This window comes from Ursus arctos, unplaced genomic scaffold, assembly GCF_023065955.2.
Source record: "Ursus arctos isolate Adak ecotype North America unplaced genomic scaffold, UrsArc2.0 scaffold_14, whole genome shotgun sequence".
Lineage (NCBI taxonomy): Eukaryota > Metazoa > Chordata > Mammalia > Carnivora > Ursidae > Ursus > Ursus arctos.
This window is the reverse complement of record NW_026622808.1, coordinates 16196170-16211159: the sequence shown is the minus strand read 5'-3', so window position 1 is coordinate 16211159 and position 14990 is coordinate 16196170. Positions and strand designations below refer to the sequence as shown.

Here is a 14990-nt window from a genome sequence, read left to right as displayed (position 1 = left end):
TTCTCACCATGGCCCCCTCCCCAGCTTCACCTCCTGCTTTCCCCCACATAAGCCTCTAGTTCTTGCTGTCCATAGGACTTTTGTACTTGGGATTCCTGTCGCACGGTATACTCTGCCTTCACCTCCCTTACTCCTTTATGTCTGAGGTTCAGATGACACCTTAGGGCGGCCATACCCAGCCACTCACCCTATAGCGCCCTTCTCCCTGCACGCTTTCCCACCACCCTGCTTTATCTTCCTTCTAGCACCTCTCCCTGTCTGTCTTTCATCCTGTCTCCGGTGCCAGACACCATGCCTGGCACGTGGTAGGTGCTCAGTAAGTCGTGCGGCTGCAAGCAGGGCTTCGCTTTTGGCCTCCCACCAGCTCGGGGCGTGAGGGACTCTGAGCAGCTGAGCATGTGAGTTGTCCCGGCGCCTGGGCGGCTTTAGGTGGGGCCAGATTCTGAGGGATCTATCATAGTCTTTGAGTCCAAGACTGATGCTTTAAGGTGCCATCAGTGTTCTTGCAGTCTTTCGGGTAGAATTACAATAATGATAATAATGCCCGGGTGGAATTCCTGCTGCATGCTAGCCACTGCCCAAGCACTGTGTATGCACCATTTCATTTAATCCTCCCTACAACTGCCTGGGGTGTAGCACCATCCCTGTTGGACTGTCAGGGAACAGGGAAGGTCCATTGAGTCGCCCGGGATTCCAGCCATAAGTGTTTGAGACCAGTTTGAATGCCCACAAAAACTAGAGCCTGCGTTTCATCAGTCTTGGTCTGCTGCCTCAGCAGAAGTTCTGTGGTCCTTAGATTTCCTTCCTGTGGGGGGATTTCCGTTGTTTTTCCTGGAACTTTCCCCCAGTCTTCAGCTTCTTTGATTTTACCTCTCAGCTCTGTCCATGTCGCGCCACCTAGTGGCAGAACAGAAAAGTGCTGCAAAGCTGGCTCCCTGAATTTTCTTAGTTTCATGTGTAATTGCTGACTTTGTAGGATTTATTTAACAAGTTTGTGGGGTTTCTCTTGGATTCAAGACACAGAGGTGCCCAAAGCACAGGTTCTGTCACAGCCGCTTATAGTCTGGGTGAGTGGGGGGGGGGGGGGGGGTGTGGCCAGGATAGGAGGCTTCTACTGCAGGGCCGATTTGTGTAGAAGTAAAGAAGGCAGAATGGAACTTGGCCTTTAGTGGGACCTCAGGGGACCTGAGGCACCCAGCTCGGAAGTCAGACTTAGGGTCCTGGTCCCAGCTGTGCCACTTACCAGCTTTGTGACTTCAACCAAAGCACTTCTGTCTGAGGCCTCTCCGTCTCGTTTCATGATTCACAGATCAGAGTTGATAAATAATATGTATGTCACAGGGATGTGATGACATTAAATGAGACTGGGTGTCTAAAGCACCTACCGCTGGGTCTAGTAAAGACCGTTCAGCAAATGTGAGTTGCTTGTTGCTCCCGTTGTTGTTTGAAGCTCTACACAGCAGGTAGAGCATTGAAAAGTGGCTTTGATTTCAGTAGGTGAAGGTAATGACAGGATGAAGAGCATTCCAGAAAGAAGTGCATAAAATAAAAGATACTATCATCTCCAAAACCATGCCCCCTATAATCTCCCTGAGACCAGTTGAGGGTTGCCTAGGGAAAAACACACTCGAGTACCGAAAAAGGAATTAAGGGGCCCACCACCCTCTACTAGCTGGGCTGGGTGGCCACTGAGCATTCAGGACACTGAGATCAAGAGAGGCATCACCTAGCAACAGCATGTTTGAGATCACTTCCATTCTTTACCAGAGAATTAGTTTGTGAATACAGTTGACACATCAATGACAAATTCACCTTTATGTTGCTGCACAGAACTGTTTATAATAATTCCTGAGAAAAGAAATGACTTGAAGGGTTGAGATAGTAAGTGTTGTAGGATTAAAGCAGTTGTCAGGTCTTAACAGACTGTTGTTTGTGTTGCCAAGATGCTTTCCATATTTTTTGCACAGATAAGAAGATTAAGACACATCAGCCCAGGATTAAAGCTCATTTTACACAAGTACCTTGCTGACATTTTGGTCAAGAATTCCAAGTGGCTTTCCAGATGGGGGCCATTTCCTGGCAGGTGTTTGAGTCATCATTTAGGAGGGGAATAAACAGAACAGGCCAAGATATTCCAGATTCGCTTCTCTGTGTGTTTTCCTGGGCCTACATAGTTTCTTCTGTTTAGTTTAACGGACAGTCCTCGGAGACAAAGGTTGGAGGCGGCCACTGGGGGTGTTCGCACTTGTGGCAGGGCAGGCCTGCCCGTAGTGTACTTTACTCCTTCCACGGCATGGAGAGAGTGTGTGTGTGTTCAGCCTGGATTCTGAATAAGTTCTGCAGGGCATTGTGTGGTTAAACCTTTGAACGATGGAGACAGCACATCTTGTTTCACCGTAGAGCGTCCACGTCTTGGGATGTGTCTTCATTCTTGACAGTCTTAAGGATGCGCTCTTGGCCTAATTGCACCCTTCTCTGAGGCAGAGTCACATGACTTGAAAGCCTCAAGCCCACCCCAAAACTCATTGTTCACCCTCTGGTTTCCTTTGTGCTTTTCTGGAATGATAACTGACAGCTGCTTTCTTCCTGATGTTACTTCTCAGAAGAAAAGAGTGTCTGTATCTCAGCTCCAAGGCCCAGCTGGGCAGGAAATAGGGAGGGAAGCAAACCGGAGTCGTAAGTTCTCCCTCTGGCACTTGTACCTGGATGGCAGTGTAGCTCAGATGTAGTCGGAGACCTGGCCCCCTCTGAGTCTCCCATTTCCTTTTCTGTAAAATCAGGACATTGGTTATGACCTCTTTACAAAAGTGATTGTGAAGAGTCAGGGAGACGAGGCCTATAAAGCATGGAGTGCCTGCCCGGCCCATAAATACACACTCGCTGACTGCTGGCCCGTGTAAGAAACCATCCAGCGGCTTGGGGAAACCCCATTTGGGAATGTCCTTGCTGTCAGTCACACGACACAGGCTGGGGGAGGGGTCTGAAGCCGGGATCCCGAGACCTCTGTTATCCTGGAGGTTGAGAAGCATTCTATTCTATCCCGGGGCCCCCTCTGGGGTCCAGGCCAGCTCTGTGCTCTCCTTCCCTTCCTTGCAGCAGGCAGCAGGGACTCCACCTCCTGTCCTCACATCTGGGCAGCGGCCATCACCACCCGACTCCCAAGGGGTTCTTCTTCTTACGCTGGCTTCCATGTAAAACATTTCTTGCAGTGCCCCTTTCCTTCTTCCATTCTTGCTGCCTCAGACGTAGACACATATGTCCTTTTCTTTTTAAGGTTTTGCCACCAGTCAGTCTCTGGGCAGAAAAGACACAAAACCCTGAGTCCTGATCCCTGGTCTACTTATAGGGGTGGTCCGGGAAGCCTAGTGTTCTAATTCTCTCAAGTGTGGGACTGTTTAAAAGTCCTCCTCCTTTTGGGCCTCTTTACCACTATTTGAGGAGGCATTTTGTGGGCCCTCCCCCTAACACAGACGTCATACACCAAATTATGGACGTTACTTTGGGTGAGGTCTCTAGGATTTCCCACACCTGAACCCAAGGCATCTGAGGGCTTGCTCTGTGTCCCAGGGCTCCAGCTCAGTTCTGCTTTAGAAGAAGGGCCTACCTCCTTGGAGTCCCCTGGTTCTACCTAGAGACTTACATGCCCGGTAGGGAGAATGGTCTGTGGTCCCTGGGGTAGGGAGGGAGCCTGCATATCGGGGACCCCTGCCTTCTTCAGAGCCATCTTTAATTCATTTCATCAAGAAAGGAACTGCCTGAGTGATTGGTGCTTATCTTCCAGGAGCTTCTACACTAGACCTTGCAGGTGTAATTGTGAGGACCTCAGATCCGGCGAAGGGAGCGGGTGCCCTCTGCTCTTGTGGCCTTGGGCTCCAGTGGTCTGTTTTCTGTCTGTCCTCGAGGGTCTGGAGTCAGCTGGTATGTTCAAGCATTAGTAAAGTAGCAGGCACACAGCAGGTGTCACCTTGACCTTCTTTGAGTTCTTCCGTGCACCTTGCTTTCTGCTGCCTTATTATTCCCCATTCCTGGTCACCTGGCTAAATGTTGCTGTCCTTCTGCTTCGATGGCACTTCCCTTGAGAAGCCTTCCTGGATCCACTCCTTTTCCACAGCCTCACCATGTTGGATGCCCCTGCTCTGCTCTCTGAGTCCCTTTTGTGCTTCTCCTAATTGCGACATTCAACTAAAGACTAATGTCCGCTCTTGGCAGGCAGGGGACATGTCTCTCCATGTCACCACCACACCCGAGAGGCCAGCATGAGGCCTGGCACGCAGCGGGTGCTGGGGTGTGTGGAATTGCAGAAAGTTACAGTTGCCGAATGATTATTATGATTGAATCTATGAACTTGGCAAGATGCGCAGCTGGGGGAGTGGTTCCCAGGCTCGGCTGGGTGGAGTAGAGTGCCTACAGTCAGGGCTGTGTCAGCAGTGCCTCCAAAAGCAGAGCCTGCGTGAAGATGGGTTAGCGAGTGTGTGTGTGGAGAAATTCCAGACATCTCGCAGAGGTTTGAAACAAGAGCCGAAGCCTGCAGCCTTTTTGCGACTGGGCGTCCTATCATGTTATCACCAGGACCGAAAAGACCAGATCCTGGACAGTCCCTGTCCTTAGGGATTACAGCTGGACTGTCCCATTTTGCACCTGTACCTCACAGTGGGGCGGAGGATGGCAGGAGACAGGAGGGAGAGCAGAACCTGTGGGTCAGATGTCATGGGGGCTCACTCCATTCGTCTTCTGGCCAGTGTCCCCACCCGTGCAATTTGCCTGGGGGTTGGGGGACTTTTCCCACCTGGGGCCTGATCAGCATCTGGGATCACACGGGGCTCGGGCTAGGTGTCGTCTGGAGCGTGTGAGCTGAGCAGGGGCACGTGGAGGAGGGTGAGGGAGGATTTAAATATAGCAACAGGCACCTTGGACTTGGCATGCAGCGCCATGGAGCAGGGATGGGGGCGAAGCACCTCCCACATGCCACCCAGGGGCAGAGTTGTAGTTTGAGGCCCCTTGGCTCTGAATCCCACCCCACTTCACACTTCAGTGTTGGCCACGGTCATCCACAGAATACAGTTCTCAGGCCTCATGTTAGGGAAGGGATGAGGAAAGAGGGGTTCCCTAGCCAAATAACTTCAGAGAACATTTGGTTAAACCTGTTTCTTTATTGTTGATTTTCTTAACCCTTACTATGCAGATGTCTTGAGCCAGTGCCCCAGGAGGGCTGCTTTTTCACAAACTCATTCAATCGAAGAGCATTTCACAGGGACAAGACAAAGCACCCGATTTACAGAATCTGGATCAAATAGTTGGCATTCAATTAACATTCTAATGTTTTAGGTCTTCACGGTGGCCTGGGTCTCCCTAGAAATCTCTGGTGGTAATTTTCCCTTCATTTGTGACAGACAGGCTGGGCTGGGAGTTCACACAGGCCACAGAAGCCTCATTGCTCTGTCCCCTATTCATTCCCCAAACTTGGGTTTCGGCTGGCTGAGCGAAGGCTGCTTGTCCAGTGACCTAACCAGAAGCAGTTTGGTGGGAGCCAGGTGAGAAGACAGGCGAGGCTGCTGTGGCGAATGTGGGGCAGTCCTCCTCAGAACGGGTTGCGCTCCACTCGTCCTTTTGTAACGCCCATGCTAATTTGCAACTTACGGACTTCGGCCCTCCTGGAGCCCAGCGGAAATTAAATCTCTGTGACCCTGATGCTTTGTGTCTTTGGTGGAGAGCGACGGAAGCTCACTGCTACGTTTTTGTTAGTGTGGTGGTTGGGTTTGTCGTGACCGCCAAACCATCCATCTTGAGGGTCCTGGTGGGTCCTGAGCTCACCAGTCCCAGTGACATTTCATCAGCTCTGACTCCCTGTGAAGCATCTGTTACGTGTGCGACTTTGAAGGTACCGCAGTCAACGTAACAGGACCCCTGTTCTTCTGGGGCTCACGATCCAGGGTAGATGCTGCCAGCGAGGAGGTGAACACATAACCCCCCACAAGCTCCAGGCCAAGTGCACAGACACACCCATTGCTTTTTATCAGGTGTTTGACCCTTAGGTTTTCTCCCCCCGGCTTCCTGTTCCCCATTTTTCCTGTAGAGCCTTGCACAGAATGAGGGCTTAGTAAATATGTGTGTGAGCACACAGCAGCTATGTGACGTGTGGGAAGACTGCAGAGCGGGTTTAGTCCGAACGGTTATTGGATGGCTCTTCATGGTGCGCACTGGCTGCTGGGCTGGGGCGCGGAGCTGTTTGGGATGCCGGAACCACGGTCTGTTAGCCTCGCTGACAGGTAGCTTCGGTGTGACCCGGGGCGCAGTAGAAGCCAAGAGCAGCCCTGGGGGCACGGGGGGCAGGTGTGTAGCTCAAACTGGGAGCTTCCTGAAGGATACGGCGCGCCCGTACCTGAATGAGTGTTGGCCCCGGAAGAGAAGGTGAGAACGTGTTCCGGGCAGAAGGCCAGAAGTAGGACAGAAGCACAGGGCATGCAGGGGGCCGCGGGCCCTTCAGTGGCACCACAGGGGTCAGGCCGGGGTGGCCTGTTGGAGGGAGCTCCAACCCCAGTCGGGGAGGGCGGTGCTGAGTTTAAAATGTGCGCCTCACACCAGTGGTTCTGGCTGCTCTGCGGAGGCTGGACTGAAGGGAACGAGAGCAGAGGTGGAGAAAGGAAGGTCTTAACTACAGCAGTGGTGGCCTACAGCCAGGAGTTAGTGAGGGAGTCACTGCATGGGTCTCACCCAGGTTTCCAGTTCTTCAGGAAGCTGCTTTCAGAGCTCAGACCCCATGTCTCTGCTGTGGCCTCGCTCTGCCCATAGCTGAGCACCGAGCCCACTCGCAGTGCCGTTGTTCCTCCAGCAGACAGGACTCTCCCAGCTCCTGCTTGGACCCTGCCCTGTGGCTTTGTCCTGCCCCAGGGACCCAGAGGCAGCCCGGGCCTCTCACGTTTGTGCAAATCGCTGCAGCCCCTTCTGGGTGCCTGCAGATCAGCCGACACAAGAGAGCTCTTCCTCTACCATCCAAACGGTTCTCCCTCTGTTCTCGCCCTTCCTCAGTGGCCTTCCATCCATTTCTCCAGTACCCCCTTGCCCTTACTCCTCCTTCCGTCCAGTATTTATCAATGCCAAGTACTGTTCTTAGACCACAGGGCAGCCAGGGGAACGAGGCGCTCTCCGATCTCATGGAGTTGATGTCCTAGCAGGGGAGACAGAGATAAACCTGTAAATACTGAGTATATCTGGTGGTGGTACCTCCTGTGAGAGAAAGTGTCTCTGCTTCACTGTGAGGCCAGGCAAGTTCTCTTCTATAGAGTATAGTGTGTGTTTAATTAAGTCTGCAGTGGCTAGGCCTCACCTCTCAGGCTGGAGGTTGTTGGAGAAAGGACAGAAACACTTAAGACAGGCTTAAGCAAAAATCAGCATTCGTTGGCTTAACTGAACAGTCAGTGGGGGTGGGGTTAGCTTTGAGCTTGGCTGGACCCAGGCTTCTAGCAGTGTCTCCAGGATTCAGTTGCCTCCCTCATCTGCAGCTCTGCTTCCCGCTCTGGTCCAAGGTCCCTTTTGGTGACGTGAGACTGCTCTCAACCCCAGAGTTACCTCCTACCAGCCCTGCAGCCCCAGCAGAAACAGAGCACCCCCTTCCCAGTAGCTCCAACAAAATTCCTAGACCCAAGTCTCATTCACTGTCAGTGGCTTGGCCTTAGTCACATGCCATGGTGTCCTCTGGGGCAGGAGTATGAAGTACTCTCCTCCTCGGACCTAGAGCCAGGGGCGAAGGAGGGGTGGTTCCCTAAAGAAATGGGGGGCTGGCCCAGACTCCCAGCTCCTTCCCGTGTGCCTTCACTCTTCACAGCTGGCTGGAAGTCGAACGCAGAAGTGAGACTCAGGCCTGGATCTGCAGCCCTGGCTACTGGGCTTGTGGGGTGAAGGGCAGGGCCGGAAGCTCTCTGGGATTCCCTGCGGTAGGAATGGTGGATCAGCCGCTGCTGCCCAGAGTGCCTCCTGCATTCCTTTGCTGTCACTTCTTGTCTGGCACAGGCACTTTCGTTCCCTCTTCCATCTGGGTTTGTCAAGCAGCACCAGCCCCTGTACGGGGAGAGGGCTGCTTAGGGAATCACGGAGGCCTCATCGGCGACCCTTCCGTCCCCCACCGTCCTCCCTTGTAATACTTTGGTCTCCTACGGGTCGTTCACCCCAGTGTTCGCTGTGGGTTGTGCGTGGCGAGGCCTGTCGCAGTGAATCAGACTCAGGGACTCGGGTGCTGCTTGGCTTCCGTGTGCACGGCGGAGGGAATGGCCGCCGTCAGTGGGCTGCTCCCCCGCAGTCAAGACCAGCATGTGTTCTGCTTCTCCAAGGAGTGGGAATCTGATGGGATGGGAGCGGCACCATGTCCTTTTGATTGTTTCAGTCTTGTCCCTCTTTCTCCTCAGACCTCCTCCCCTCCCTGACTTTATTGTGGGTGCTCACCATTCCCTCCTAACTGGTCTGCCCGTGTCGCGCCCTTCCCCAGACTGTTCCCTCTTTGAACCTGAACCCAACTCTTTTTACAGTACTTCCCCGAATCCTTAGCGTGGCGGTCATCTGCCCCCAGGCTCCCTGTCACTTTTACTGTATTTTCACACCTGCCACTCCCTTCCCGGCTCTTGTCTTTGGACTTCAGCAGCCACCTCTTCTCAGGGACATTTCCCTGACTCTAGCCGCTCTGACAAGCTCCCCACACAAGCGCACTCACGAACCAAAGATCCTCTCCCCTCCCATGGAGCAGGCCTGCTGGGTAAAGCTGTATATAAGTGCAGGTTCCTGGTAATCTTGGCTTCCCGAGACTGAGTGCTCCCCAAATTCATGATCCCCCTTGCTTCCCATCCACTGTCTGCTTCAGGACTTTGCATGCTGAAGGGGGCCCCAGGTGCACCGCATAGGATTTATGCGTGGACCCAGAACCACCACACCCAACCTCAAGGCATTGAGGCAGGCAGCATCTGGGTCTTCCCCACGGGTGAAGGTAGTTCTCATCCAGAATCCTCCAGCTGGCAGCAGGGGCTCACTGAGCTGCCATCCACGCAGGGGCAGGTGGCAGAGGGCTGTAGATGGGGCTGTCCCTGGATAGGAGACAAATGGGGTTGTCTGAGAATAACAGGTGGCACCACCCTGGGCTCGTCATGTGACAGAACATTTCAGAGGGTTTCTTCCCTCAGCAACAACTGTGCAGGATGGACTCAGATTTTTCTCAACTCCTTACATTCTTTTTTTAAATGGGTGGTCGCTGAGAGATCCAGGCGGAACGTCAGGTGACTCCGCCAGGGCAAGCTTTCCAAGGAGCAGGAGCTGTGTGGGCAGAGGCTGCAGTCTGGTTATCCCCAAGACCCGCTGGCCTAGAAATTCAAAAAAAAAGGACTAAAAACCTAAACTAGTCTCCAGCATTTGGAATTGGGGAGGTGCCACATAGAGATCTGACATCCCTGTGCCTCGTTCCCGCAAGGCCACAGTTGGTGGCGCTGAATGGTGGCAGCACCTTTGCTGCCCTGCAGCCTGCTGCACTGCCCACCGCTCTCGCTCAGTCACGGACATGGCTGTTCTGAGTGAGTCTTGAAACCTTTTTCTTGGTGTATAATATGCACACAGAAAAGTGCACATACCCTAACATTAGATGTCGGATTTTCACAAACAACACGCCCACGCAGCCACTTCAAGAAACCGTTTTCTAAGTGATTTGATGTTCTTTGGAGTTACTAGTTTTCTGTTGGATTTGCTTTTTTGTTTTTAACTTATTACAAACAAATGTAGCTTTGTTTACTGTGTGACTATAGTGTTGGGGGGAAAAAAACCAATTTTTCTTTTTGCAGAAAAACCTGCCATTGCTCCGCCCGTCTTTGTGTTTCAGAAGGATAAAGGACAAAAGGTAAGGGGCTGGTATGTTCTCTCTTCACATGATTACTCTGATTTGTTTTCTCCCAGAGGGCTCTCCCAGGTCACATGGCCAAAGGTGCTTCTATCTTTTAAGCCTCCACGCGGAGCTTGAAGGGAAAAGGTCCTGTGGCTTTAAGTTACCGTGGTGAGAAGTTAAGACAGGCATGTGTGGAAAGGGCTCAGAAACCTTGCTTTTCACAGTGGCAGAAAGCTACTTTCTAATTCCTGATGCTTCATTTTAGAAATACTACTGTACATTAGGAAGAATAGGAGAGAAAAGGTAGAAGGAAGGGGGGAGGGAAGGGGGGAGAATAATGGTTGTTAAGGGGGAAGACAGGACCTTTACAGGTTTTAGGGGGAGATTCTGACTCCCAACCAGCTTGGCCTAAATGCATTTATGGTAATTATTAGTTGACTTGCATTATGTATTTACCATCCATTCTTTGTTATTCGTTGCTTCCCCCTCTTGGATTTTAAATGTCTTGGTTGCCCTGATGTTGGAAATAACTTGCCTAACTTGTAGCAGTGAGCTAGCCCTTTGTTACAGTCCTGATCCCCGTGGCAGTAGCGTTCCGACGTCACGTGCTGCTGTTTACCTAGAAGTTCTTGATTTTGTGTCCACCCTGACAAACAGTGTGGAAGGTCGAGGTTGTGTGCAAAGTTAGTTGATGTTCTGTGGTTGATGTTTCTGAAGCTTTTATGAGGACTGTGTGTGTCCAACAAACGGATGGTCCCTTCCACAGCTGCCTCAGGACAGCAGATACAATGTAATACCCGTTGCAAGATTTCAAAGTGAGGGACCAAAGTGCCGCGCTGGATTCAGTGTGTTTTGAAATCTGTTTGTATCTTGTTGATAAGAACAGCATTTGAGAGAATCTCCCTCTGGAGACATGTAATCCACAGTCGAGGTGCTCTGGTGGATTTCCGCGCCGCCCCCCCCCCCCCCCCCCCCCCGCCTGCCGGTAGGGTAGCCAACTCTGAGGTTGGGGCCTTCTGGTCCGGAGATTTGGGACTCCTGGCAGCCCAGCTGCTGCTCCTAGACCCCATCCCTCGGGCTGAGAAGAGAGGCCAGACTTCTGTGTGGCCCACATTGTTCTGAACTGCGTTCAGGTACTGTGCCAGGAAGAGAGCATGTGTGTATGTGCAGGGGGGCAGGAGGGAAAAGTGGCTGACCAGCCCCCCCCCACACACACACATGTACCCCCTTGCAGGGTACCTTCTGTGTTAGCCGGGGCTGATGTGCTAGGCTTCCTGTCACATTAAACTTTCCCATTGTTAATTCTGCTACGGGGCGCCTGGGTGGTTCAGTCCTTAAGGGTCTGCCTTTGGCTCAGGGTGTGATCCCAGAGTCCTGGGATTGAGCCCCGCCTTGGGCTCCTCCGCTGGGAGCCTGCCTCTTCTTCTCCCACTCCCCTTGCTTGTGTTCCCTCTCTTGCTGGCTGTCTTTCTCTCTGTCAAATAAATAAATAAAATCTTTAAAAAAAATTTTTTTTTCTTTTGCTAAAGAAAGAATCAACACCCGAGGAGACATTCTTCCTGTTTTGTTTTGGTTTTCCAGGTGGTACTTTCAAGACACATCAGCCTCTGCGGTCTCCTCTCCCATGGGCCCTGACCAATACATATAACTTAATTACATGTATTTTTATCATTTTTCTTTGGAGCTTCAGTCACTGTGAAGGGGCTGATGCATTTCTGCTAGCTTTTAGAAATGCCTGTGTTCAATTTCTGATTTAGACATCATAGTTGGTTCTCTCAGGATTTTCTAGAATTTTGAATTTTATTATGATCTTTTGAACCACTTTTAAACGGGTCCGCAAACTAAGGCCTGCCACCACCGCCCGTTTTTGTAAATAAAGTTTTGTTGGCACACAGCCATGCCCGCCCTGTGCCCAGCAGTCGAGGCTGCTTTCCCACTGTGACAGCAGAGTGAAGTAGTTTGAATGGAGACATATGGCCGCAAAGTCAAATATATTCAGTAGCTGACCCTTTACAGAAAAAGTTTGCCAACCCCAGAATTAAAACAAGTGATAAAAATTGATAATTCTTTAAACCTAAGACTTTTAGACAACCAGCAGGATGAAACACTAAAATGTAAAATTTTTTGGCCGAATTTAAAGTATTTTTTAAATTACTAATTTCCATTTCAGTACTGTTTTCACAGTTGAGGTGGTTCTTCTCTGTTGCCTTGTAATTCAAAGGCTAACTTGCTTGTATTACCTCCAGAAGGTTGGGGTGAAGTTGAATCGGAAGAGTAGCTAGGAAACTGCTCATCATCATCTTAAAATGTGCAAATGTAGTCCTTATCAAAATATTGACTCTGAGCCAACTCTAAATGGGCTTCTAAAAATAACTGATCTCTAGCTCTTCAGAGTTCAGCTCTCTGCTCCTGTCATGCCTCTGGGACAACGTCACCCGGCAGGACGCAGGGAAGCTCTGCTTGTTTACAGAGGAGGAGCCTCTGTAACTGTCCGGGAGGGCTGCTGTCTGAGCTGTCGGGTGGAGAGTGGCCAGGTGGAGACGGAATCCTCCTTTCTTCCTCTGCTGCTTAGGACAGCTCAGAAGTGAGGCAGAGAGCAAGCCGCATAGCTGAGACAGCCAACTTTGTTGCTCCTCGGCTTCCCATTTCCCATTTCAAGGGAGATGGGCAGGCAGAGCTGCAGGGAGCAGCCGTGGCGCTTCGGACAGAAAAGGAAGTTTGAGCCTCTTTCCGGTCCTGTCTCTCGCCCACTTCCAGCCCGTCTGCCCCTCACGTGGCAGAGGCAGAGCGGGAAACAGGACATACAGGCTTCTGTGGCTTGTTTCTCCTTTTCTCTTCAACTTCGTATTTCGAAAATATTCAGGTCCTCAGAGAATCTGAAAGAATGGTACTGTGGACACTTGGGGTGTCCCTCACGTGGCTTCACCAGCGACATCTTTGTCGTAAATGCTGGAAGCGCCTGACTCTGAGTGGTGCCCATCTGATGTTTCTCCCCTAAATCCTTCTGCAGGAGGCTTCTGGGACTAGGGCCGTTCCTCTCTGTGGCCCTGCTGCTACTGTCACTCCTAAGAAAGTGATCATGAAGTCAGAAATGTCCTTCAATACATATAGTCTGTAATTATGGCGTCCCAGTTTTCACCAAAATGTCCCTTATAGCTGTTTTTTGAGCCATTTCTTGATCCACAAAGATCAAGAAGTCCCATCATCAGCTGTGGGACCACTGACTTCCCTTTTCAGTGAACAATCTCTAAACCACCCCGTGGGCTATGCTTCAGAGCTTGTGTCCCCCCTGCCAAGGAGAGCACCCACAGGCCCCGCTGTTATTACTGAATCATGATTGAGGTAAAAGATTTGAAATCGACAAGAAAGAAATGAAGCTGTCAGCCCAGGCATTTTGTTTTCCTTTTTGTTCACTAGCAAAGCCACATACGTGGCCTTTTCTGTCCTTCCCAACCAAGGCCCAAGTTGCATTTACAGCAGGCTGCAGATTGGTGGCAGTAGCCCACCAGTGGCATCAATTGGTCTCAGGGCAGGTTGTCAAATCCCCCTGTTGTTCCCGATTAGAGAGAGTGGTTGACGATTTGAACTCCAGTCCTAACTCCTAAAATCCAGGCCCCGAGCTTGGCTGACAGTGCACGCTTGTCCATCCTTCCTTCCATGTTCTCACGCTTCCTCAAGAGGGCGCTCTTCATGAACTGCTTGCATTTCCGCATTTCTGGTTTTAGTAGCAAAAATGAAACTTTTTTTCGTAACTGCCTTGCATGGAGACAGTTTTTTTCTTTTTGATGTGAAGAGATTTTGAATCTTCTTGGAAGGTGGTGGTTTCATGGACTGTGACGACTGTTTTTTTCAGATACTTTATCTTCCAAAAGTTTATTCATCTGAACAGGTGAGGCTTTGAGGTCTCACTTGCAGGGGGATGTCTGTTTGGGAGAAGGACAGAAAGCCGTTGCAGAAATGCTGTTGAGCAGGAAGTAAGGCGTCCCTGAAAGCGCTGTCACAGTGTATTCAGACCTGCTTTTGAAGCTTACTGTTAATGTAACAAGCCTGTCCTGTGTGCACGTGTTTGTTTGGGGTTTGTCAGCCACATGTGTTTTAGGATGATGTCAAAGGCTACCAAAATCTTGATGTCTGATGTTAGCAAACATGTTGAAGAACTACAGGTCCTGTCTTGGTTCTCTAGCGCTCGCTTTTCCTGTCCAGCCAAAACACTCAGACCCAAGTAGAAAATGCTGCAGTGGCACATGTGTTTCTTTCCAGTCCTCTGGTTTAGGCTTCAGTTCAGTGCCACCAGGGCATTTGAACATTTACGCTGTAAAACCAGGGTTAAAAAAAGAAAATCCCATGTGGTTCCACTTAGAGATAGGCCATTTTCCACCGAGCTCTGGGTTTAATTTTCTCTTACCGGGTGTTGGCGCAGGGACCAACCTTCATGTCCTGAGCAGGTTTGAGGAACAGCTTGAGAAGGAAGGCCTTGGTGTGTGTGGATCTCCCCTGGATGGGAAGAATCGATTTTGGTGGTTTTTTAGATATACGATGAGTTAACATTTTGTTTCTTTTGCCTTCCTCAGAATGTTTGGAAGTTCTCTTAAATCCTCTTTACAGAGTTCCTTTCATCCATCACCTTTAAGAACTAGCCCCCAAGCCCTATCTAAAGAGGTTTTAGTCACTTCACACTCAGAAGAAACATGGCCAGGTCTGTGGAAAGACAGGGCAGCCACTTAGTTCATAAAGCGAAAGAAATGGCTCTGTGTTGTGGACGATGCCAAGGAGGAGATTTGGGGACGAGAGCCCATCTGTTCCAGGACACCGGCTTTGTGACCCATTTCTCAAGAAAAGAGTCTTGGCCACAGAGCTCTGGGTCCACAGAAGCCCTCCAGAGTCCCAGGAACCACCTCGAAGGATGCCAGGGATGTTGTGCTTTTGAGGACAAAGACTTCCAGAACCAGCTTTCTCTTGCCCTGGCTATTTTCTAAATACACCGTTGCCCAGGTGTTTGGGGTAAACATGGGAGAATCCTAGACCAAGGGGCTCCCTTCTCCAGCCGAACTCCTACCCCTGTGGTACAAAACCAGCTCTCCCTGTCTCTGTCAGCTGGTTTGGTCACCACACATCTGCACTCACTGAGGCGAGAAAG

The 14990-nt window shown here is 50.9% G+C and overlaps 1 protein-coding gene across 15 annotated transcripts in view; it reads left to right on the top strand.

Annotated features, from left to right (window-relative positions):
• The window catches only part of RANBP3 (RAN binding protein 3), a 54362-nt gene that overhangs the window by 9877 nt on the left and 29495 nt on the right, over positions 1-14990 (top strand). For all 15 annotated transcript variants that reach the window (XM_048226684.2, XM_048226690.2, XM_048226689.2 and 12 more), the window contains exon 2: positions 9813-9868. In XM_048226684.2, the coding sequence (XP_048082641.1) occupies positions 9813-9868 (56 nt within the window). The remainder of the gene's footprint in view (positions 1-9812; positions 9869-14990) is intronic.